Genomic DNA, 25722 nt, shown 5'->3' with positions numbered 1-25722 from the left:
TTGTATTTATTCGAACACAATTTCTTAGAAACCCAGTTTGACATGAAACTTCCTAATTTTATTCAAATTAACTAAGCTTGTAGAGTATAACCTTCCTCAAAAAAAAGTGAAACCTAACCCCTGATACATAAAACCAAAACAAAAGCTAAAAAATAGTTCATAACCTTGAAGAAAATGATTTACTTGTTCTGATAAACTGAGAATGTGTATGACTAAAAAATTTAGTCTGTTTCTTTTCTGGGTAGGTTTTTAGTCCAATTGAGGAATTTAAATTCAAATTATCTTAGTTTGTGCCAAAAATTACATAGTAAACTATCATCAAAAATATGTTTAATAATCTATCAAATGATAGCACAGAGGAGGGTGGGAAAAGAGAACTTGCATTCTTATGTAGTCATTTTAGGAAAGAGTTTATATTGTAAGAACTTCAGTTTACACAGCTGGAGGGCAGTATCTATAGAAAAATACTTTGCACCATGTAACTTAGTTAATAGTGATTTCACATAACAAAAACATGCTTTCTTTAACCCCAGATACTAGTATGAGGTGTGGGAAGGGGGTATCTTATTTGTCTGCTTTTCAGATTCTTCTGAATTAATATAAAAATTTCTAGGGTTAATGCTTCTATTTCTAAATTAATACAGGATTTTAGATATTTTGTCTGTCCCTAATTCTATAATTAGAATATGATATGAGTGTAGGTCACTGGGAGATAGAGGAAATAGAAGGGTTATTTGAAGGAGATGTAAAGAATTACTTCTGATTCTAAAATACAGAATGGTTTTATATTATTCTGACTATAAAAAGTCAATACCAATTTAATAATATCTTTATTAGGTAAGATTGCTTACAGCGATGTCTTACAACAGCAGTTATTAATATAATTAGACTGAAGAACCTTGTGTTGATTTTAATCATTATTCCAGGGATCTTTATGTGTAATTGAAAGGAAAACAAAAGAAATGCCCACTAGTAATCTATAATGAGAACTACGAATTTGTCTGTCCCCCCCCAAAAAAAAGGCAAAACTGGGTCCAAATTTACTTCTGTTACCTAACATCATTAAATACTTTTTATGATTGGAAAACACTGAAGTGTTTCAGGCTCATATTCTAAATTAAAAATTGGTATTATTGAGTAGTGTTGCTGGCAAATACAGGAGTTTGAAAAGAGGAGGAACCATGCTAAATTCCTTTGCAGGGATTTAGTATTTTGCTTAGTTCTTTTAAGTGCATATATTTAAATTCTGTTCAATTGAGGCTATAGTATATTTAACTATTACTAAAAGGCTCTCATCTGCTGGATTTTTTCTCTTTTATGTCTCTGATCTTAAGACCATCTTTCTATTTTAGTTTGTAAGTAGAAATAGCTTGTGGTGATTCTTGTACCTGATCAGCTTCATTATTGTAGTTGTCACTTTGTTGATAATGGATGTTCAGTTCAATATTATTTTACTAGTATATATGGAAACCAATTGCTAAATATTATCAGTCACTTCTTTATAGTGATTTTTAAATTATGCTACACTGGGCAAGGAAAGGTTCAGTGTTTTGGTCACTAAAAACTATTGTTCGGTTAATATTTAAATAAATTTCTAGTTTTCATATAAACCTATATTAAAATATAAACTGCCCAGTAATGAATATGTATCTCATAATAACAGTATCCTACATTGCCTAGTGCAGATTGTTTTTTGGATCATTGTTGCTTTCTTAATTTTATCTGCACAGGGGTTAGGTATGACATCCTATGAGTTAGGTATCCCTATGTCACTTACGAGGAATTTGAGACAAGGAAAGTTTAAGTGATTCACCAGTCACTAAGAAAAGCTAATAAATGAGTTAAAGCTGGATGTTTTTTCAGAGAATCCTTAGATAATGTATTCCTTCAAATTAAACTAATTAACTTGTAAGAAATGCTTTAAAAATCTTTTAAAGTTTATGCCCAGTGTATGCTCTCCATAATACAAGATGCTCCCATGAAGTAGCATTACCATTATACCTTTCAAAATAATTTCCCTCACAGGTTGTGCATACACTTACTCATTTGATAGTAAAGAGTGTTCAAAATAGTCCAAGAACTTCTTTTAGAATTATTTTCATTCTTCTGAATGTCACTGGTAGATAGTTTTCCTCTTTTGATGATTAAGTTGATTTTAAAACACCAGAAGTTATTCAGAACATTCTCTTCAGAATATTGTAGGTGATCGAGCTGGGTAATTTATTTTTCAAATAAAGATACACTTATAAAGTCATTCATTCATTTACTCAGCAGATATTTGTTGAAGGCCTGCTAAGTGCCTTTGATTCTGATAGGCATTAATTAAAAGTTTTTGTTTTCATGGAGCTTTCAATCTAGTAGGGGAGTTAGACATTAAATAAATCATAAACTGTGAAAAGCTTCATGACAAGAAAAAAACTGGGTGCTATGAGTAAATGAAAGGAGCTTGGAGAGCACCTAATTTATACTGTGTGTCAGAGAAACCCTCTCTCTAGAAGTAACATTTGAGGTATGACCAAGGAATAGGTATGATTTAGGCAGGTGATAGTTGAAAGATGGAACAACATATACAAAGCCCCAAAGACAGGAAAATTTGAGAAATTGAAAGGTTAGTAAGCTGTGTAATAATGTATGAAGGAGGAGTACAAAATGAATTTGAAGAAATAGGTAAAAACCAGATCACGTAAGAAGAATTTATGTATTACAAAGACATTGAAGGTTTCAGGCTGCCCATCAGCAGATATCTCCTAGCTGATTGCTCTGTTTCTGTCCTTAACCCCTCAAAAGAGCAGCCAGAGCATTCATTCCTTTTCAAACCTAAGCCATTTCCTCTTACTTTATGTCTATAACACTAAATGCCTTCTCTTTTCATTCAACAAAAGCCAAAGATCTTAACCTCTAAATCCTTATATGATCCCCTACTATTTCCTACCAATTCCCTTCATGTTTCCTTCACTCTAGCCTCACTGACCACCTTGCACATGCAAGAATGTTCTTCCCTTGCAGCTTCCTATACCTAGAATGTTCTTCCATTTGTATGCTCGCTTTCTCACTGTTTGTATGCTTGCTGTCTCACTTTCCTTAGGTACCTGTTATTAATTAGGTCTTTCCGCAATCATCCTATATAAAATTGCCATTCTGAGTTTTAAAAATCATTTACATTTGTCCTCTCCTCTCCTGCCGGTGCATTATTTCAATATTGCAACGTTTTTTATGTGAACTATGAAACTAAAATGTCATCTCGCTGTTCTAATTTTGTGTTCTTCCAGCCCATTCAGTACACTCCTTCCAAATTCATTGTATTAAAGTGTAGATATGATTGTTACCTCCTTGCTTAAAATCTTTTTCCCATCACCTACAGGATAAATCCAAACTGGACACTGCCTTACCCAAAACTACTTTCAGTTCTTGGAATTCATCAAGTTTCAAACCTCTTTGTGTATACTAATACTTTTCCCCTAGGTGCTTTTCCTACAATTTCTGCCTTTCTTCTGTTCCTTCCTCCTGGACAAATACTTTTTACACTACGGGAATCATGAAAGAACACAATAATTCTTTTTTTAATTCATTTTTATTGAGATACAGTCACATACCATGCAGTCATACAAAGCATACATTCAGTTGTTCACAGTACCATTATATAGTTGTGTGTTCATCACCAAAATTAATTTCTGTACATTTTCATTACCACACACACAAAAATAATAGGAATAAAAATTAAAGTGAAAAAGAATGATTAAAGTAAAAAAGAACACTAGGTGGTTTTTTTTTTTTTTGCCCCCATTTTTCTACTCATTCATCCATACACTGGACAAAGGGAAGTGTGGTCCATATGGCTTTCCCAATCACATTGTCACCCCTCATAAGCTACATTTTTATACAATCGTCTTCAAGATTCATGGGTTCTGGGTTGTAGTTTGATAGTATCAGGTATTTACTGCTAGCTATTCCACTTCATTAGAACCTAAAAAGGGTTGTCTGTATTGTGCATAAGAGTGCCCACCAGAGTGACCTCTTGGCTCCTTTTGGAAACTCTCTGCCACTGAAGCTTATTTCATTTCCTTTCATTTCCCCCTTTTGGTCAAGAAGATGGTCTCCATCCCATGATGCCAGGTCTAGATTTCTCCCCAGGAGTCATATTCCATGTTGCCAGAGAGATTCACTCCCCTGGGTGTCAGATCCCACGTAGGGGGGAGGGCACTGATTTCACCTGCCAAGCTGGCTTAGCTAGAGAGAGAGGACCACATCTGAGCAACAAAGAGACATTCGGGAGGAGGCTCTTAGGCATAATTATAGGTAGGCCTAGCTTCTCCTTTGCAGCAACAGTCTTCCCAAGGGCAAGTCCTATGGTAGAGGACTCAGCCCATCAAGCCACCAGTCCACTATGTCTGTGAGCACTTCAGCAACCTTTGAGGTGGGGAAGCCCAACACCCCTGAAATGTTTTTTTATTGTATTTTTTTTATATAGTTAATTTTTTTAAAAAAGTTAATTAAAAAAAAAATGAAAAAAATATGCAGAGCCCCCTTGAAGAGCTGGTGGAGAATGTAGGAGAACACAATAATTTTTAAAAGAACTATAGCATGTAATATATATTTACTCCTTGCAACTCAAAGACTTATCAGTATATATAAAGGTTCAAAGACTTATCAATATATATAGAGCCAAGAATTATTGTAGCCTCTGTTTCACCACTGCAACCAATCTGATAGCACTTGGATTCAGCTGCCATGTTAGTCACAGTTTGGCAGATCATACCTCCATTACCATGCAAATAGTTCCTTCAGTGATTTCATAGTGAATAATGTGAAAAAATCCTTTTAGAACACTTCCATCATTTGTATACTTCTGGAAATGCTTGAAATCATGATCTCCTCTTAATATTTGTTGAATAATATTGAGATAAATTTAAAGTTCTTTTTGATTATGAAAATTATTAGAAACCTTCATATTTTATGCTATGTTTTCACAAGGTGTTTAAATTTCTGTTTCAACTCAGCTTAAATATTTATTGTCAATTAGTGATACAGAGATGTGTGGCTTGGTTCTTTCTTTTGAAGAATCAGTTAAATTTTTTTTTCCCCTGTTCTTCCTTCCTGTTCACCTTTGCAGGATAACTGAAAGATCAAACTACACAGTTCTGAATACTTACTTATTTAAAAATGCATCTTTACTGAATATTATGTGCAAGGCACTGAAAGCAAACAAAAAAGAACCATTGCTTTTTCTTAAATCTTTAGATCTATCTTGCTTGCCTAAAAAGTTCATTGACATTTGTTTCATTGTGAGCCAGTTTTGAATTATTAAGGGTATGCATGGCATAGAAGATAAAATATTATACGTTAAAGCTTAATTCTTTAACATAAATATGGCTTATACTAACTTAATGTCTCAGTGTTGTTAGAACCATTTGGGTTTAGAATGCTTCCCATAAAAGTGAATACCTAAACATAAAAATCACTCACTGAGTAGTCTGTTAAAAAAAAGTAGACAATTCTTGTCATAGTCTAGTGGTTTCAGAACCTCAAATACACCTTAAACTGAAGCTTATAGCATTGTTGGTGCAATACTCATTACCACAGAGGTTTTCAAATTTGTTTATATCACAATGGGTCTTCTGTCCAAATTCTCTCCATAACCTGGACATCTCTAGTTACAGGATTTACTCACTGCAAATAAGAGGGTAGTCTTTTGGACAACTTAGAATTCTGCTTCCTCAGTCTTATAGATGAGGGAAAAAAATCATAGGCATTTTTTTTTTTGCTAGCAAATTTGCCATCAGTTCTCATACTTCCCAGAACTTTGTTACTAATTCTTCATTGAGTTCAGGTGTTTGAAGAAGACATTCCATAAAATTTGAAGAGGACTGGGGGTGACAGCAGGGAAGGTTTAATTCTGTTCATGTCTTACATAGGAACCATATAAATAGTATATATTAAAATGTTAGAACAACATCCTTGTCCAGTTCAGAAGTCCTGCCTTTAAAACTAGAATTACTTTGTGTAAAATTGCAATATTTTAAGTAGAGTATGCTAGGCTAGTTCTGTCTCCACTAAGTAGTTGGGAAGGGAAAAACCATAGTTGAAATAAAAGGAAAGCTATATTCACTTATAGTTTACTTGTATAAATTTGTTCTTCAAAGAAAGCTTGAAGGGAGAATGGTAATGTAAAGCAAAATAAAGCCATAGTTGTATTTGTTCTAAAAAAAATTTAGAGAAGCTTAAGAATTGATCTCTCAAATCTAGAATTTGCCTTTCCTAGGCAAAAGCTTAAAAATAAAACAAAAACCTCAAGAAGCTTAAAAATGTCTCTTTTTTATCTATTTGATGAAGGGGCCTGCTCTTATTTGTACAATTTTATATCTCACCCACTATTTCATTACAGAACTAGAGCCAATATCTCAGTATTAATAGAATGCTTCTGAATTATACAGTACCTTCTTTTCAGAATGCTTATACTGTAATCATAAGAAAATAAGAATGATTCCCTTATTTAAATTGTTTTTAGTATCAGTTAGTTTAAAGGGTGGCTACTTGTTTAAAGGGTTGTGAGTGGCAGTACACTTTGATCAGTTACAGAATGAGTTACACAACTCAAAGACTTTAGGTAATCAAAAATTAAGTTTGTTTTCTTTCCTGTTCTAGTTACCGGTTTACTAAAATAGTGAGCATACATGATCACTTGAGAATTGGGCCTCTGGAGCACCTGAACAGAAAGGGAGTGGTTCATATTCAGCATTACAAAAGACAACTTTCTCTTTTTGAAGGGGATTACTTTGGCTATTTTCCAGGTACTGGGGAAATTCCAGATTCGTTTCAAGTTATGGGGATGGCTATTAATTATTCATTTCCTAAAATATGTTGGTTAAAGACTTGAGATTTGGTTATATATTAGCTTCATTTGACTTCAGTTAAAAAAACATGTAGACATATATAGTGAAATACAAAATTGAGACTCTTACACGAGTCACATATTTTTTCAAAGAACTCTAAACAGTTTTACTGATCAGACACACTTAGTGGAAGAATTTCTTGAAAATAACATAAAAGCAGTAGGATTTGTGCATGTGCATATAAGGGAAAGTTATGTACAATGCATTGCAGTCTTCCCTAGTATTTAAATAGTGAAAGAAAACCATATAATATTCCAGTTTTAGGATGTTGGATCAAGTAAGGAAATTTATATCTAGAGACTTTATAATAGAGAATTAGTTTGTATTTTATAAAATAGTTGAATGGATGGTAGCATATGCATTCTTTTTTTTTTTTTTTTTTTTTGAATAGTCATTCAGGGACAGTGGTTGTTAATGTAAAGATCTATATACACTGACCCATATAGCAGAAACCATTGGACAAGACTTGACTACTTAGAACTCTCTTTAGAATATAGATGTTTATGTCTGGTTCTGGGTTGATGGTTTGGGAAAAATAAATCTCATGAAAATATATTTCCAAGTATTTTTCCTTCACACATCTTTTGTTTATTCTGGTTTATCTTGATAGATAGTTATTTGGGCATTTACAATTGTTATTTTCCTTCATTAGGAAACCCCCCTTCGATATTAGTTGGACTTTTATTTTAGAGCTTTTGGATAGGTTTTAACTATGCAATTCAAATATCTTTTTAGTCAAGTGCCTTCCCACTGCTCTAAGTCTCTGTAAGGACTACTTCCAGTCTTTCTACCATGGAAGTTTTCCGTTCATTCACTAGACCTTTTTTGAGCAGTGTATCAGGCATTGTGCTAGATCCCGTGATACAGAGCTGAATAAGACATGGACTGTACTCCCAAGATAAATGCCTTATAAGTGAGTTCAAGGTATAGAGTTAGCCCAGAGAGAAGAGTATTAGTTCTTCCTTGAGGTGTCAATGAAGATATAACAGTTGGAGGAGAAGCTGAGGTGAGTGTTAAAGAATAAACAGTAAGTTTTTACAGGGTAAGAACATACTAAGAGATGGGTATAGGCAAAGGCTCAATCTTAATACATTAAATTAAGGAATATGTCTTCAGACTCTTCTTAATTGCCAAATTCAGGATTACTCGTATTACTTGCAGATTCCATATAAATCGCATATGCATGCACAAGTAGAGAATCACAAAGCTACTTAACATTCACTTCTGCTTACTAAATAACTGGCTTGTGCATACACTAGCCATTCTCATCACTCCATGTGGATTAATAACTTTTCTTAATAGCTTATGTCCTCAGCCTTTCGATTAGCCAACCAGTGCTATATCACAAAGGTTAAGTTAGTAAATGCCAAAGATTCTACTATATAGTAAATGTGAAATGTAGTTTGTTAATCTTGAATCTTCAAATTGCTCGTCAGTTTTGCACACAACTTGTCTATGGATCATTAAAAAGATATTTAAACCCAAAAATATTTCAAATATTTAACCTAGTTGATGAGTGTATTTACCTGTCCATTAATGTGTAATGTAAAAGTTTTTTACTTTTGCTTTTTTACATTGAGCATTGAACCTATTGGTACAGAATCTTTTTCTTCAGTCTCTTTACTGCTGTTTTTAAAACATTTGACAAAATTCTGCCCAATTTTAAGAATGACTGTAGGTACAATTATGATATAAATAATGTGTTTTATGGTCAGTCACATTGCTTGATATTTAAATGACCTTATTTTATTAGTGATGAATTGTAAGATCCAGTTCTTCTGAAACACTGACATGTTGGCATTAATCAATAACAGTTAGATGAACTCCAATGAATTAACAAAGGAGTAGCTCAAAATGACATGTGACAGGTAGCCATGTAGCCACAAAAAACATACTTAATACTATTTATATAACCCCTCTTGTTTTTCATGATACATTCACACATAGTCTCAGTTTTAAGGACAACCATGTATGTTAAGAAAGGGTACGTTTTGTCCTATTTTATAATTCAGAAAGCCCTGAGTGTAAGAGATGTATCACATAGCCACAACACATGTCATATGATTTCTAGTCCATATTATATTATATATCTCTTTTTAAAATGCAATTTTATTGAAATATATTCACATACCGTACAATCATCCAATTGTACAGATGTTCACGGTACCATCATATAGTTGTGCATTCATCAGTCACCACAATCAATTTTTGAACATTTCATTACTCCAAAAAGTAGAAGTAAAAATCAGAATTTAAAAAAAAGTAAAATAGAATACCCGAAACATCCATATCCCCCATCCCTCCCTATTATTCATTTACTTTTTGTCCCCGTTTTTCTACTCATCTGTCCATACACTGAATAAAGGAGTGTGAGCCATAAGGGTTTCACAATCACATGGTTACACTGTATAAGCTATATAGTTATACACTTATCTTCAAGAATCAAGGATAGTGGATTGCAGTTCAACAGTTTCAGATATTTCCTTCCAGCTATTCTAATAAACTAAAAACTAAAAAGGGATATCTGTATAATGCCTAAGAGTAACCCCCAGAGTGACCTCTTGACTCCATTTGAAATCTCTCAGCCACTGAAACTTAATTTTGTTTCATTTCTCTTCCCCCTTTGGTCCAGAAGTCTTTCTCAGTCCTATCATGCCAGGTCCAGTCTCATCCCCAGGAGTTACATCCCATGTTGCCAGGGAGACCTACACCCCTGGGAGTCATGTCCCATGTAGGGGGGAAGGTAGCAAATCCTCCTGCCAGTTGGCTTTTAGAGGCCACATCTGAGCAACAAAAGAGGGTCTTTGGGGGTGACTCTCAGGCACAATCATAAGTAGGCTTAGCCTCTCCTTTGCGGTAACAAGCTCAATAAGGGTAAGCCCCAAGATCAAGGGCTCCATCTACTAAACTGATAGTCCCCATTGCGAGAATATCAGTAATTCCCCAGATGGGGAAGTTTATTATTTCCACATTTTTTCCCAGTCCTTCTTGGGGGCTTTGCAAATTCTCTGCCCAAATTACTCTGAGATGTGTCAGGGCCTCACACTAACCTATACAAACCAATTCGATCTCACTCCCTATCCAAGGTTCTGTGTTATTATGGTATTTGAGTATACTAACCTTACAAGTTAAATTACATAGTGTGCTATAGAAAATATAGATTTTCCACCAAATAAGCATCTCTTCCTTTGGTCCCATACAGAAACTGAAGCTTTAGTACACAGTCAATATCATCCTCTACCCTTTAGTCTGATCTATCCCAGTCTCAACCAAGTCCATTTTGTTCATATCTTGAATTGAAGTCTGATCTCCTTTTCAGCCTCTTTAACAGTTGCTTCATTGGGCAATGTTGACACTCACAGCTGCCAAACTCTGGCTCTGAGTCCCAGGTACCAGCCAGACACCCAAAGCTGCAGGGACCAACCAAGTCACACACAAACAGCTCAACATCTCAGAATTTAGAAATAACCATTACAACTCATGAACAGATGTGACTGCTTACAATCTAGGAACCTTTGTAATAAGCCTTCCCCTGATAACCCATGCTCCCAGATTCAATTCTCAGAGTTTGCACATTATTGTTGGTCCATATTAGTGAGGTGTTATAATGTTTGTGTTTTTATTTCTGGCTTATTTCACTCAGCATACTGTCCTGAAGGTCCATTCACCTAGTTGCATGCTTCACAACTTCATTCCTTTTTGCCACTGCTCAGTATTTCCTTGTATGTACCCCACAGTTCACCATTCCATTTATCAGTTGATGTACCCTTAGGCCACCTCTATCCATTGCAAATTACGAATACTGCTGCCACAAACACTAGTGCAGATGTCACTCGTGCGCCACTCTCAGTTCCTCCAAGTATACACCCAGTAACAGGGTTGTAGGACTATATGATTGTGGTTAAATGTACAAATATAAAAATGTTTTTACATGAAGGAGAACAAATGAATGTCAACATTGTAAGGTGTTGAAAATTGGGGGTATATATGTCTTTAAGAAAAGAATTCCTTTGGGATAGTCCCAATCAGATAGGAAAATGATATTTTTAATAGAAGAATCTTTGAGACTCTTCAGAACTCTGATTATGATTTTTATTATTGAACTAATGGAAATTATCTTTAATCTTTAAAACATTGTATTTTATGCCAGCCAGTCCAAGTATCCAGTTTGCTTGTAATTGTCAAAGATGTTCATGTTTCTAAGACAGCCTCATGTAAAAAAAGTTGAATAATGAAGTAATTACAAATTAGACTGCATTATTACCAACTTTAAGAAACTGGCTTCTTTCTTCCAGAATGATGGCATTTATTACTGCTATAGCAAGAAGACTATAACAAGTATAACTTGGGGCATGGAAAAATCTTAGTTGTTTGACGTCTTATCAAATTATGCCTTGAAATTATACCAGAAATTATAAGAGATTTTAGCATTTTAACTGGTCTTTATACTATTTCAAGAACATGTTGACTCCTAGGATAATGGTATTTTCAAGGTGAGGAAGAAAAGTATGTTATCTTCAAGATGAGAAAGAAAAGTCTGACGTTAGCCTAGTTTTTAAAATATTATGAGTTTTGTATTCGTAGAACAATTAAAGTGGCTATTGGATATCTGTATTTATATGTGTTTATACAGATTTTTACAAAAATGTAGATTGCAAGTCTTTAAAAACATGTTCAACAAATAGTATGCTTTTTTTGGCCCACTTAGATCTTAATATTTTAAATTTAAGGTTTATCTCAGTATATTGGTTATGATATTTTGACAAATAATACAGCAAATTATATATCATTAAACCATTTGTGTCTTGTTGCTTAGTTTGTTAACATTGAGTTAAAGTCAGATTAAAACAGGCAAGGGTCACTATGACAATAACCACTGATCTCTATGTCAAGGACTAAAAAAATCAAGACAGAGACCTAATGCAAGCAGATATTGGAACAAATTAAAACCAAACAAAAGGGTTAGAAGGGAAGGGATTTTAATGGATGCTGCCTTTCTTTTGGTTTAGTATTTGGATGGAAGTGTTTGAAGAAACTCTTAAGATTATTCATTACTAGCAAATATATTTTTCCTCACTTAGTAATAGTTCATTCAACAGAAATGTGTTGATCACTCTGTGCCAGATATTGAAGAAAAAGAGTAAAAAACCAGAGGATAAATACTTTAGTAAATATAGGCAAAAACACTTTTATTAAGCATACATTTATTATGCACATGTTCTGTGCCAGGTGACATGGTGCTCAGTACTGGGGATGTAAATATATCATTGTGCCTGCTTTCATGGAGGTCTTGGTCCATTTGTCAAGACAGACAAACTAAAAAAAAAGTTACAATGTATTATAAAATAAATGCTGTAATAAAAGTGAGCACTAAGCAATATGGGAACATAGAGGGAATCTAGGAGACTTTCCAGAGAAGAAATCTGAGTCTTGATAGATTTGAAGTTAGTTGTTGCAGTTAGTTGTAGCTGGAGTAATGTTACAGACTTACAGAGTAAGGATGCATGTAGGTCGAGGAACCACAAGTGATTAAGTACATCTCCAACAGAGTGAAAAAGAGTATTGGCAAAGGGAGGAGGATAGATAGATAGGCAGAAGACTGTCTTTTCTAAGGATTTAGGATTTTAATCTAAAAGCAAGGAGAGCATTAAAGGATTTATAGCTCAGAAATTATATAATTAGATATACATTTTAGAAAGATCACTGTGGATGCTATTGAAAAGCTTAAAAATTTTCAATTATACTTGGAAGCTCTTTGCAAGATAAGGATACGTGTGAATAATTTTAAAACTAAGTTCAAGAATTATTCTCGTTGGCACAATTGGTTCTTTGTACTGTTCAATAAAGTCATAAATTAGCTTTGTATAACTGTGTTTACAGACATTAGTGGAATGTTATATTTTTAGCAAAAACATGAGTTGATCTAATGTAAGGATTCAGAGGACAATCTATGTCTGATCACTTTTTCACCTCTTTGTCTAGTTCCTTTTGATCCTATTTATATTAAATCAGATGATGCTAACTGATGGCATTTATGCTTTGTAGCCATGGTGCATGTTCTAGATTGCTAGGCCCTATGTCTAGTGCTGGGCTTCCAATTAAAAGGAGAAAAGAAAATGAAACGCAAAAGGAGTGTAAAATTATGAGAAGTGTTGAAATTTAAAAGGAGTTAGGAAGGAAGGGAAATATCCTTCCTCTTAATTGCCTCCTACACTGTAGCCTACCTCTATCTTCCTCGTGCTTGCATAAATAAACATTTTTACTGCAATTACATGTAAGTAGCTCTAACATTTTAAACTCTGTATATTATCTTCATTGCCTAAGAACTATACAACAAATGCATAATATTATGAAGTTTTCCCTTTTGCCTTGATGTAAGGGCAGACTACCAATTTAGACTGTTATTTTTATTATATAGAAAATTTTTAAATGTATTTTATGGTTACTAGAGTAAATATAAGTTGATTTATAATTGAAACCACAAAATAGTATACCGTAACTTATTCAAGAAATTAAGTAAAAGTTGAATATGCTTATTTTGGAGTTTTAGCTAAGCAGTCCATGGTATAGTCATCTATAGTATCCAGGTTATCTGCATAAATTCAATAAGCTGTACCTTTCATGGCTACCAATCCTGTCTCAATTGAAGAGAGTGATAACCAAGTTTTGAAAGATTTCAGTTTGTATTAATGTAAGTCAGGGCTCTCATAATAGTGGGTTCCTACTGCTTTACATGAAACAACAAGATTCTTTTATAGCACTTTGCCACTTGACTCCAAGACAAATGTCTTCCTGCAACAACAAAAAGTCACCTGTGTGACATATGGCCATGTCAGTCATTGTATAGTCTACTTAATGACTCTAGACATCTAATTGATAAAGTAATATTGGGTCCATATTGAGTCAAATTATATGATATCATCAACTATTAAAATTATTCCATCTTGAGATAAAATATCATGGAAAAAAACTGTATTTCTGCTATCTAAAATCCTAAAATTATTTAATTCAGAATGGAAAAGATTTGGAGAATTGATATATTCATAATTTAAAGCTTGTCATAAAAGAAAATTGAATTATGATATTAAAGAAGAGCTGGAAGAAATGAGTTCCAAAGTTCACATAACTCAAGTTTATTCTCTCAGGCTCCACTAATTTATAATGTCCCTTCTAGAAATGGTTGACCAAATGGAAGGTTAAAGGCTGCTCATTCAATTGACAATGGAAGCAGTAAATACCTCTTTTAAGTTAATTTCTTGCTTGCACTCTGTCTCAGTTTTTACCTACTCAGGCTAATTTGTAGGTGCCTGGGATGAGTAGACAATCCATAATTTCTACTAATCAAGTAAAAGAAGGAAAAGAAAACTGAGCTTCTTTCCCAGTTGACAGGTAGTTTGCTGTGGTTAAAATTAATAGAGTATTAGCATTTAAATTTATTATAAGTAATTGAAATTTGGGAAATGAATAGTTGAGTATATCATTTGAATTTCACCAGTTGTTATTTATTAGCCCAAGAGACCAGCATTTAAATTTTTCTCTATATAGATATTATGGCAAATCTTCATTTGAACGTTTTGAGAAATGATATGGTTACTATTATTTGAAAATATATTTTATTCTTTGCAGTGTTTGAGCAACACACCTCCACTTACTGAATATTTCCTCAATGATAAGTATCAAGAAGAACTGAATTTTGATAATCCCTTAGGAATGAGAGGTGAAATTGCTAAATCTTATGCTGAACTGATCAAGCAAATGTGGTCTGGAAAATTTAGCTATGTGACACCAAGAGCCTTTAAGGTTAGTATGATACACACATTCTCAACAGGAGCAATATCACCCTAGGGATATGAAAATTTATCTTTGATTGAAGGTGAAAAAATCTTAGCTATTTAAATAGTTTGTGTTCCTCTTAAGGGAATAAATACATTAGAAAATATACACAAAAACATTTCTATTAAGCTTACACAGTCCATAGAAGCAGATTTACAGTATATATGTGGTGTTTACAGTATATATGTATTTCATGGGGAGAGAGGAACAGGTGATTAAGAAAAGAATGTCTAAAAAGGCTCCTGGGAGAGCAATAATGAAAAAATGTTGAGAAACACTAATATTGTACAAGAATGACTATAGAGAGCAAGCATGAGCATTTGCATTGTGGTTTTAGAGTATGATACAGTTCTGAAAAACTTATCTGAATATTTTATAAAAATGTAAAGGACTAAATTCCAGCATATCTAAGAACTCAGTTTATTTTGAGAGTTGTTGTTTTCAGAAATTATTAAAATGAAATGTCTGCAAGACAAGCACTAAATATTAAATATATTTTCAAGATAGTTCTTAAAGCTTTTAAGTTTATTCATATTTGTTGAATGGTTGCTTAAAATCAAAGTTTTAAGTAATTTAATTTGTCATTCAAATAAGAATTGAACTGAAATTTACCTTTACATTGTCCGTTGAAAAAAAAAAAAAACTTTTTCCAAATAAACTTTGGAATAATTAGTTTATTTAATTAAATAGCTGAGATTTATGTGAAATTTTAAACTTCACTGAGTACTTATTGGGAATGTGAAACAAATACATATGTCCATTTGCATATGCTTTTTTTTTTTTAATCTTGTCACTACAACTGATTTTGTAGTTTTGCTTTTCTTACAGACACAGGTAGGACGTTTTGCACCTCAGTTCTCTGGATATCAGCAGCAGGACTGTCAAGAACTATTAGCTTTCCTATTAGATGGACTACATGAGGATTTGAATAGAATTAGAAAAAAACCATATATACAATTAAAAGATGCTGATGGAAGGCCAGATAAGGTAAATTTCACAACATTGTTGTCACCAATATTGTAATTCTCTGATACCTCTTCATAATATGTATCTGTTTTCCTTGTAGGTAGTTGCTGAAGAAGCCTGGGAAAACCACTTGAAAAGAAATGATTCTATCATAGTAGATATATTTCATGGCCTTTTCAAATCAACTTTAGTTTGTCCTGAGTGTGCTAAGATTTCAGTAACGTTTGATCCTTTTTGTTACTTGACACTTCCATTACCCATGAAAAAAGAACGTACTTTGGAAGTTTATTTAGTTAGAACGGATCCACTTACCAAACCTATGCAGGTAAGTAATATAATGGTTATTTTCTGTGCATTTGTTCCTTTTTTAAAAAATAGTGTTGAGTCCTTATGTTTTAAGCACAATTACATAATAAGTTCATTCTTATAAGAGACTTTATAAGCGAAACACTTAGGTTAATTGAATTTTTGTTTCTTGTATAATACTATACACTTTAATTCATGATGTGATAATACTACATTTAAACACCTGTAATTTTTAGGCATTTTGAGAACTTAGAAGAGAAATAGACACTTAGATTAGACTAAAACTACTTGGTTCAATATCTTTAACAGTTTGGATTGTCAAATATTGCTTATTGTCTTCAAGAGCCCTGAGCTAGGCTTTCATGTCAGTTATTTGCCCGATTTTATTGCTTACTGTTATAATTAGATTATTTTAAATTTTGTGGGTCCGGCACTGTATTTTCTCCCTTCTTCATTAATCATTTAATCCTTTTCTGACCCTTGACCCCCACCCCAGTGAAAGTAGCTCATGCCTCTTCTCCCTTCTATTCCCCTCAATTCTTTTTTTGTTGTTGTTGTTGTAAAAGGATTTATTTTTTTTAATATTCATTTTATTGAAATATATCCACATACCATGCAGTCATACAAAACAAATTTTACATTCGATTGTTCACAGTACCATTACATAGTTGTGTAGTCGTCACCAAAATCAATCCCTGACACCTGCATTACCACACACACAAAAATAACAAGAATAATAATTAAAGTGAAAAAGAGCAATTAAAGTAAAAAAGAACGCTGGGTGTTCAAAGGTTGAAGTTTATTTTAACCTTTGGTTTACTTTTGTTTTCCCCCCTGGACCATGAGTTCCTTGGAGATAGGAGCCTTGTAAGTCTTTGTTCTTTCACTCCATGTGACTTGTAGGTGTTAACTTAAAAGAGGTATTCAGAATTTTATTTGCTGAATAAATATTTATTGGTCACCTACTAAGTGAAAAGCTACATTCAACAAACATAGCAGATACTGTTCCTGCTTTGTTTGTTCTCACTGCTTACTATAAATCCTTAATTTAGGGTTCCAGCCAAATCATTTAGTTTGTTAGAGCATAATGGTCCTGAAATCTATATGAAAGCTACGCTCTTGAGTGAAATTATAATCTTACCATTCATTCAGTTGTAGTGTTTAGATTTATTATCAAAAAGGAGGGTTGAGGGTGGTATATGCAGTGTTCATAAAAATATAGTCCTTTCATCCAAGAAATTAAAGTCTGTTAGAGACTAGTCATGTAATCAGTTAACCAGATTTTAGCCATTTCTTTTGCTGCATCTTTATGCTTCTTTAATGAGTTCCTTCATGAAATCATTGAACCTGGCACCCCTGTGTCAGTCATTCATCCTGTAGTGCTGAGAATATTATGAAGAGCAGGACCAATAAAGGAGTTATTTGGAGGCAGAGGAATGTCTGTTCACTTTCCCAAAATCAAATCTTTGGGATATTCACTTACTTCGATTAAGAATAAGTACAGAATTGTCAATATCACCCAGTTTCTTTTCAGTGGAGAGAAACTACAGCAGTGCTGAACTATTCACCTTTTTTTGCCTTTCTGATTTGTAACTATGTAAATGTATGCCAGTGAGTATAATGGAGCAAGAGAGTATAACTATATTGCAACAGTGAGTAGAACTATATTGCAACAGAAAATAAATATAGTTATTATATTTCTCTATAGTACGTTTGTTAAAGACAGTATTCTTCTGTGCTAATAAGATAAGGTAGTCTTTTATATAGTGGCAGATTGCATTCAAGTTACATGTTATCCCATAAGGTATGTGCTGAATATTCTGCCGTAATTAATTTATTCTTCCAGCAATGTGAGTTTTTTTTTTACCTATTTTTAAATTCACTTTTATTGAGATATATTCACATACCATAAATCAACCACAGTATACAATCAGTTGTTCACAGTACCATCATATAGTTGCGCATTCATCACCACAATCAATTTTTGAACATTTTCATTACTCCAAAAAAATAAATAAATAAATAAATAAGAACAAAAATAAAAGTAAAAAGGGATACCAAAAACATCCCATTCTCCCATCCCATCATATTTTTCATTTATTTTTGTTCCCATGTTTCTACTCATCTGTCCATACATGGATAAAGGGAGTATGAGCCACAAGTTTTCACAGTCACACAGTCTCACTGTATAAGGTACATAGTTACACAGTCATCTTCAAGAATCAAGATTACTGTGTTGCAATTCAACAGTTTCAGGTATTTCCTTCTAGCTGTTCCAGTACACTAAACACTACAAAGGGATATCTGTACAGCGCATTAAGAATACCTTCCAGAATGACCTCTCAACTCCATTTGAGATCTCTCAGCTACTGAAACTTTATTTTGTTTCATTTCGCTTCCCCCTTTGGTCAAGAAGACTTTCTCAGTCCCATGATGCCAGGTTCAGGCTCATCCCCAGGAGTCATGTCCTGCGTTGCCAGGGAGATTTACACTCCTGGGAGTTATGTCCCACATAGGAGGGAAGGTAGTGAGTTTACCTGTTGAGTTGGCTTAGAGACAGAGAGGCCTCATCTGAGCAACCAAAGAGGTCCTTTGGGGGAGACTCTTAGGCACAATTATAAGTAGGCTTAGCCTCTCCTTCAGCAATGAGAATTTATACATTCGTCTCTTTTCTCATTTGGTGAGCAGGAATATAAATTTGTGGAGGGTGGAGCTATGGTCTGCACAGAAGAATTGCGTTTTTTTTTTTTTTTTTCAGTTGGAGACAATAAGTCAAAATCAAACTGATAGTTTCATGAAAACTCTTCTGTAACCCTCTGGTAAGGAAAGTGAAATTAGTTGAGTTAGCCTATTCCTATTTGATGGGTTTTCCACTCAATAAGTTTATTTAGAGCATAGAAGTTTGTTAGCATTGCACACACCTACTGTGCAAGGAGGTGGTAATACATGGGTGGTCCTAATCCTTATTATCAAAAAACTTGTCACACAGCATGAGAAGTGCTATGACAAGGTGCTTCAGGAGTACTCAGAATGAGTAACCTACCCCAACTGGCAATGATGCCTGTTATGAACCTGAAGTATGATTAGGAAGTAATTAATTGAAGTCTAGAAATGAGAGCATTATAGGCCAACAGAATGGCATGTGCAAAAAACTGAAGGCAAAAGAGGGAATCGCTTACTTGGAAACTACAAGTAGCAGGCCAGATCAAAAACAATCTAGACATCATGCTAGGAAGTTTGGACTTCATCCTAAATACTGTGAAGAGCCACTAAAGGTTATTATTCAATGAAGTGATGTGGTCACATTTGTGTTTGAGGAAGAACACTGGCTAGTGCAGAGATTAAATTGGAAGGGTTTAGATCACAAGTACTAAGTCCAGTTAAGGAGCTTTGGCAATGAGAAGATGACAAATGACATGCGCTTAAATTCTAAGATTAGTGTCAGGATGGCAGTTTGATAGATAGAAAAGCCAGTTGAGAGTCTCAAAGATGGCAGCATAGAGAAGAGTGGAAATTAATTCCCTGGAACAAGTAATAAACAACCAGGAACAACTAGTAAATAACCTGGAATAACTGCTGGGGGACAACCTTGACTGTCCACGAATCGTATACTAACCTGAATTGGGAGGAATGCCTGAGATCACAGCATAAAATCTGTAAGTAAAAACTGTGGAGCCGTGCCAGGAGCCTCCTTTCCCCGCAGAAGGAAAACCTTGCTGTGGCAGAAAGCAGCACTCTCTGAGCAAGCAAATATTCCTCAGTCCAGTTTTTTTTTTTTTTTATATTCATTTTATTGAGATATATTCACATACCATACAGTCATATAAAACAAATCATACATTCCATTGTTCACAGTACTGTTACACAGTTGTACATTCATCACCAAAATCAATCCCCAACACCCTCATTACCACACGCACAAAAATAACCAGAATAATAATTAAAGTGAAAAAGCGTGCTTCAGGTTTTAAAGCAGGGAAGGATAGTGAGGCATCTACCTTGGGCCCCAAATTTAAGGGGCACCAAAAAACTCAGGAAATAGTATGCAAGGTTTTAAAAAATCAAAAGTAATGCAAAAAGTCCATGGTGAACAAAATATCAAAATTTCAAATACAGATAACATTGGTAATGGTGCCATGCCAAGCCATTTAAGAGCATGATGCAAAGGTAGAATATCAACAATACTAATTTTTTTTTTTTAGAGATAACAGTAAAAATAATGTTTATTGTTTATTTTCTGATTACAACACAAATATATGCTCCTTGAATAAAATTTGGAAAACATATAAAAGTTTCAATGAGAAAAAGTAAAAATTACATATAACCCAACTTTTTAAAGTAACCAAATTTCTTACTATATTTCACTGAGTTTTTTTTTTTTAATCTTCATTTTATTGAGATATATTCACATACCATGCAGTCATACAAAACAAATCGTACTTTCGATTGTTTACAGTACCATTACATAGTTGTACATTCATCACCTAAATCAATCCCTGACACCTTCATTAGCACACACACAAAAATAACAAGAATAATAATTAGAGTGAAAAAGAACAATTGAAGTAAAGAAGAACACTGGGTACCTTTGTCTGTTTGTTTCCTTTCCCTATTTTTCTACTCATCCATCCATAAACTAGACAAAGTGGAGCGTGGTCCTTATGGCTTTCCCAATCCCACTGTCACCCCTCATAAGCTACATTTATATACAACTGTCTTCGAGATTCATGGGTTCTGGGTTGTAGTTTGATAGTTTCAGGTATCCACCACCAGCTACCCCAATTCTTTGGAACCTAAAAAGGGTTGTCTAAAGTGTGCTTAAGAGTGCCCACCAGAGTGACCTCTCGGCTCCTTTTGGAATCTCTCTGCCACTGAAGCTTATTTCATTTCCTTTGACATCCCCCTTTTGGTCAAGAAGATGTTCTCCGTCCCACGATGCGGGGTCTACATTCCTCCCTGGGAGTCATATTCCACATTGCCAGGGAGATTCACTCCCCCCTCAGTCCAGTTTTAATTAGCAAATGTGCACTGCTCAATACAAGCTACAAGTCCCCCAAAAGCAGACAGAGGCTTTTAGTCACAACTGACCTTAAAGAGCTGGAAGACTCCCCTGTCCTTGGACGGGGAGCCCAGAAGACCAGGTGTTCCCTTGAGCTGACGGGTGAAACTCACGGGTTGGGGGTGGTGTGGACTGGCCCTGAAAGGGGGTGCTTTCTGTCCCTTTTTCTTTCTCTCAACCTGAGCGGCTCAGTGAAGAAAACCTCAGCCATTTTCTGTTTGCAGCGCTCTGACCCAGATAGGGGTGGAGATAGCAGAGTCAGAGAGACAAAGAATCCATTCAAATGCAGATGATAACTTCCTAGGCAGTGTACGTTCCCTAAGTACACCGCAGCTCTACTACCAGCCTTCCATTCAGAACCAGAACCCAGAGTCTGGGGGAAAACAGCCAAAACATAAACTAAGGTGGCCACACCTCCTTACACCAGTCAGGCGTGGCAGGCTGACAGGTGCCATCTGCTGGGCATGTTAGGAAAGGCACAGCAGCTAGAGGCCTCAAAGGGTGTGTCAATCTCTTAAGACACACCCTCAGGGAAACCTGATACTGAATATTGCCCCATTCTGAGACCTGAGCCTTACCTGGTCTGGGAAAAACTGATTGGGGTAACCAAGTGTTCTGGTTTGCTAATGCTGCCAGAATGCAAAACACCAGAGATGGATTGGCTTTTATAAAAGGGGGTTTATTTGGTTACACAATTACAGTCTTAAGGCCATAAAGTGTCCAAGGTAACACATCAGCAATCCGGTACCTTCACTGGAGGATGGTCAATGGTGTCCGGAAAACCTCTGTTAGCTGGGAAGGCATGTGGCTGGCGTCTGCTCCAAAGTTCTGGTTTCAAAATGGCTTTCTCCCAGGACGTTCCTCTCTAGGTTGCAGTTCCTCAAAAATGTCACTCTTAGTTGCACTTGGGATATTTGTCCTCTCTCAGCTTCTCTGGAGCAAGAGTCTGTTTTCAATGGCCATCTTCATACTCTAATCTGCAGCTCCTGTGCTATCTTCGAAGTGTCCCTCTTGGTGGTAGCAGCTTGCTCCTTCTGTCTCATCTTATATAGTGCTCCAGTAATTTAATTCAGACCCACCCTGAATGGGCGGGCCAACACCTCCATGGAAATTATCCAATCAGTGTCATCACCCACAGTTGGGTGGGGCGCATCTCCATGGAAAGACTCAAAGAAGTACAATCTAATTAACACTGATAGGTCTGCCCACACAAGATTACATCAAAGATAATGGCATTTGGGGGGACATAATATATTCAAACTGACACACCAAGGAAACAAGATGCCTAGACAAGAGAAGACTACAGCCTACACTAAGAAAAACGAAGATATGGTGCAAAGGAACAAACTTATACCTCAATCAAGATACAGTGGAGATATTGTTTGCACCTTAATGAAACAATCTATTAAAGATTTTCAAAGAAATATGCTAGACCAAATCAGCGAGTTCAGGGAAGATATGTCAAAAGAGATGAAGGCTATAAAGAAAACACTGGGCGAACATATGGTAGAAATTGAAAGTTTGAAAAAACAACTGGCAGAATCTATGGAAATGAAAGTCACAACACAAGAGATGAAAGACACAATGGAGACATACAACAGCAGATCTCAAGAGGCAGAAGAAAACACTCAGGAACTGGAGAACAAAACACCTGAAATCCTAAACACGAAAGAACAGAAAGGGAAAAGAAGAAAAATTTGAGCAACATCTCAAGGAATTGAATGACAATATGAAGTGCACAAATGAACGTGTCGTGGATGTCCCAGAAGGAGAAGAGAAGGGAAAGAGGGCAGAAGCAATAATAGAGGAAATAATCAATGAAAATTTCCCGTCTCTTATGAAAGACAAAATTACAGATCCAAGAAGTGCAGTTTACCCCAAACAGAATAGATCTGAAGAGGCCTATGCCAAGACACTTAATAATCAGATTATCAGATGTCAAAGATAGAGAGTCCTGAAAGCAGCAGGAAAAAAGTGAACCATCACATACAAAGGAAGCTTGATAAGACTATGTATGGATTTCTCAGTAGAAACCATGGAGGCAAGAAGGAAGTGGTGTGATATATATAAGATACTGAAAGAGAAAAACCACCAACTAAGAATCCTATTTCCAGCAAAACTGTCCTTCAAATATGAAGGAGAGCTTGAAATATTCTCTAACAGACAACGAGAGAGTTTGTAAACAAGATACCTGCTTTACAGGAAATACTAAAGGGAGCTCTACAGACAGAGAGGAAAAGACAGGAATGAGAAGTTTGGAACACAGTTTTGGGTGATGGTAGCACAGCAATGTAAGTACACTGAACAAAGATGACTGTGAGTATGGTTGAAAGTGGAAGGTTAGGAGCATGTGGGACACCAGAAGGAAAGAGGAAAGATAAAGACTGGGACTGTATAACTCAGTGAAACCTAGAGTGCTCAACAATTGTGATAAAATGTACAAATATGTTTTTACATGAGTGAGAACAAATGAATGTCAACCTTGCAATGTGTTAAAATTAGGGTGGTATTGGTGGGGGGGAAATATACTCAATGCAAACTAGAGACTATAGTTAACAGAAACATAGTATTATGCTTCCTTTAATGTAACAAAGGCAGTATAGCAAAGCTAAATGCATATGGGGGTCTACATAGGGAAGGGGTATGGGACTCTTGGCATTGGTGATGTTGTCTGACTCTTTATTCTACTTTAATTCTGTCTTTCTTTTTGTTGCTTTTTAGCTGTCATGTTTTTTTGTTTTTTCTTTTTCTTTTGTTTTTCTACCTTTGACTCTTCCTCCTTCTTTGTGGAAGAAATGGAGATGTCCCTATACAGATAGTGGTAGTGGTGGTGAATACATAAATGTGTGACTATACAGGGAAACATCGATTGTTTACTTAGGACGGGATGTATGGCAGGTGAACAAAACCGTCTTAAAAAAAAACAAAAACGGGTTGATGAAGAAACCTTGAGGGCACTATATTGAGTGAAGTAAGTCGGACTCATAAGAGCAAATATTGCATGGTTTCACTGATATGAACTAATTATAATATGAAAACTCACAGACATGAAATAATAAGTTACCAGGATATAGAACAAGGATAAAGAATGGGGAGTGTTTGCTTATTATGAGCAGAATGTTCAGCCAGGTTGAACTTAAGTGTTTGGAAATGGACGGAGGTGATGGTAGCATGTTTTGAGAATAACTAACAGTGCTGAATGGTGTGTGAATGTGGTGGAAAGCGGAAGCTCAGAGCTACCAGAAGGAAAGTTGGAGGTTGGGAATGTATAAAACAGTGAACCCTATGATGGGCAGTGTCCGTGATTAACTGTACAAATATTAGAAATCTCTTTCATGAACTAGAACAAATGCATGACACTATAACGAGAAGTTAATAATAAAGGGGCATATAGGGGAAAAATACATACCTATTGCAAACTATATACTACAGTTAGTAGTTATTTTAACATTCTTTCATCAACAGTAACAAATGTACTATACCAATACTGTGAGTCAATAGTATTATTTTAACATTCTTTCATCAACAGTAACAAATGTACTATACCAATACTGTGAGTCAATACGGGAGGATTGAGGGGTTTTGTTTGTTTGTTTGTTTGTTTTGTTGTTCTTGTTTTTGGTCTTTATTTTTTTCTGGAGTAATGAAAATATTCTAAAAATTGAAAAAAAAGTTGTGATGTTGGATGCACAGCTGTATGGTGGTACCGTGAGAAATTAATTGTGCACTTTGGATCTTTGGATAATTATATGGTATGTGAACAATCTCAATAAAATTAAATTTTTAAAAAAAGCCAGTTGAATCTCAGAGCTGAAAGTGTGTAAGTATATACAGAAATAATACCAAGTTTAATTGGTTTGAAAAACTGAGGATATAGGGGTGTTGTTGGTTTTGATGAGCTATATGGGAAGAACAGGTTTGAGAAGAAAGATTGGTTTAGTATTAGATGAGTTGACTTTGAGACACATGAGGAACATTTAGGTGTAGATAACCAATAGGTACTTGAGTTTATGTAACTAAACTAGAGGAGAGAAGTCTACTACAAATGTAAATTGGGTGGTGATCTCAACTGCCATTAAGATGGTAGTTGTAGTTGTTTTAGAAGGATAAGGTCACCTAAGGCTAGGATGGTACTGAAACTTATCATCTAAACTAGAACTCTTGAAAGTAAAAGGGGCCATTATTAATAATTATACCAGGATGCAGGCTAATACAGGACTGGCCAAAGCAATGCAGGATATATTGTCACCCAATATAAGGAGAGCATATAGACTCAAAAAGAGGGCTAATGAAAGAACGCTAAAGAACAGTCTGTAGAAGAGCATCAAAAGAAGGCATGACCAGAGCAATAGAAAAGAATAAAAAGTAGTAGTGGTATAGGGAAATGAAAATTTTAAAGGAGGGTGTAGTCATCTGTCTGCTACAGAGAGGTCACTAGAATTAGGATTCAAAAAGATTTAGTGATATAATAGCTATCATAGCCTTGGTAAGAGGTTAAATAGAGATAAAGAAGGACACCAGACTGTGGAACTGTAACCCATAACAATTTTTGAAATTACCCATATAACTGGTTGTTGAGCTGAACATCAAGAGTTGACACCTTTCTGTATGTGTGTTATATTTTACAGTAATGGAAATAGCTGAAGTTGTGGAACGGTGACCCATGAT

General features: G+C 35.0%; 1 protein-coding gene across 5 annotated transcripts in view; it reads left to right on the top strand.

Annotated features, from left to right (window-relative positions):
* The window catches only part of USP15 (ubiquitin specific peptidase 15), a 157829-nt gene that overhangs the window by 114294 nt on the left and 17813 nt on the right, over positions 1 to 25722 (top strand). For 3 of the 5 annotated variants that reach the window (XM_037846898.1, XM_037846897.1, XM_037846899.1), the window contains 3 exons: positions 14517 to 14690; positions 15552 to 15710; positions 15790 to 16014. In XM_037846898.1, coding sequence (XP_037702826.1) covers positions 14517 to 14690; positions 15552 to 15710; positions 15790 to 16014 — 558 coding nt within the window. Of the gene's footprint in view, positions 1 to 6642; positions 6789 to 14516; positions 14691 to 15551; positions 15711 to 15789; positions 16015 to 25722 lie in introns of those variants that run through there. The other 2 variants (XM_037846900.1, XM_037846901.1) reach the window with 2 other exon arrangements.

This window comes from Choloepus didactylus, chromosome 8, assembly GCF_015220235.1.
Source record: "Choloepus didactylus isolate mChoDid1 chromosome 8, mChoDid1.pri, whole genome shotgun sequence".
In the NCBI taxonomy this organism is placed as follows: domain Eukaryota; kingdom Metazoa; phylum Chordata; class Mammalia; order Pilosa; family Megalonychidae; genus Choloepus; species Choloepus didactylus.
The sequence above is the reverse complement of the archived record's forward strand: the minus strand, read 5'-3'. Positions and strand labels throughout refer to the sequence as shown.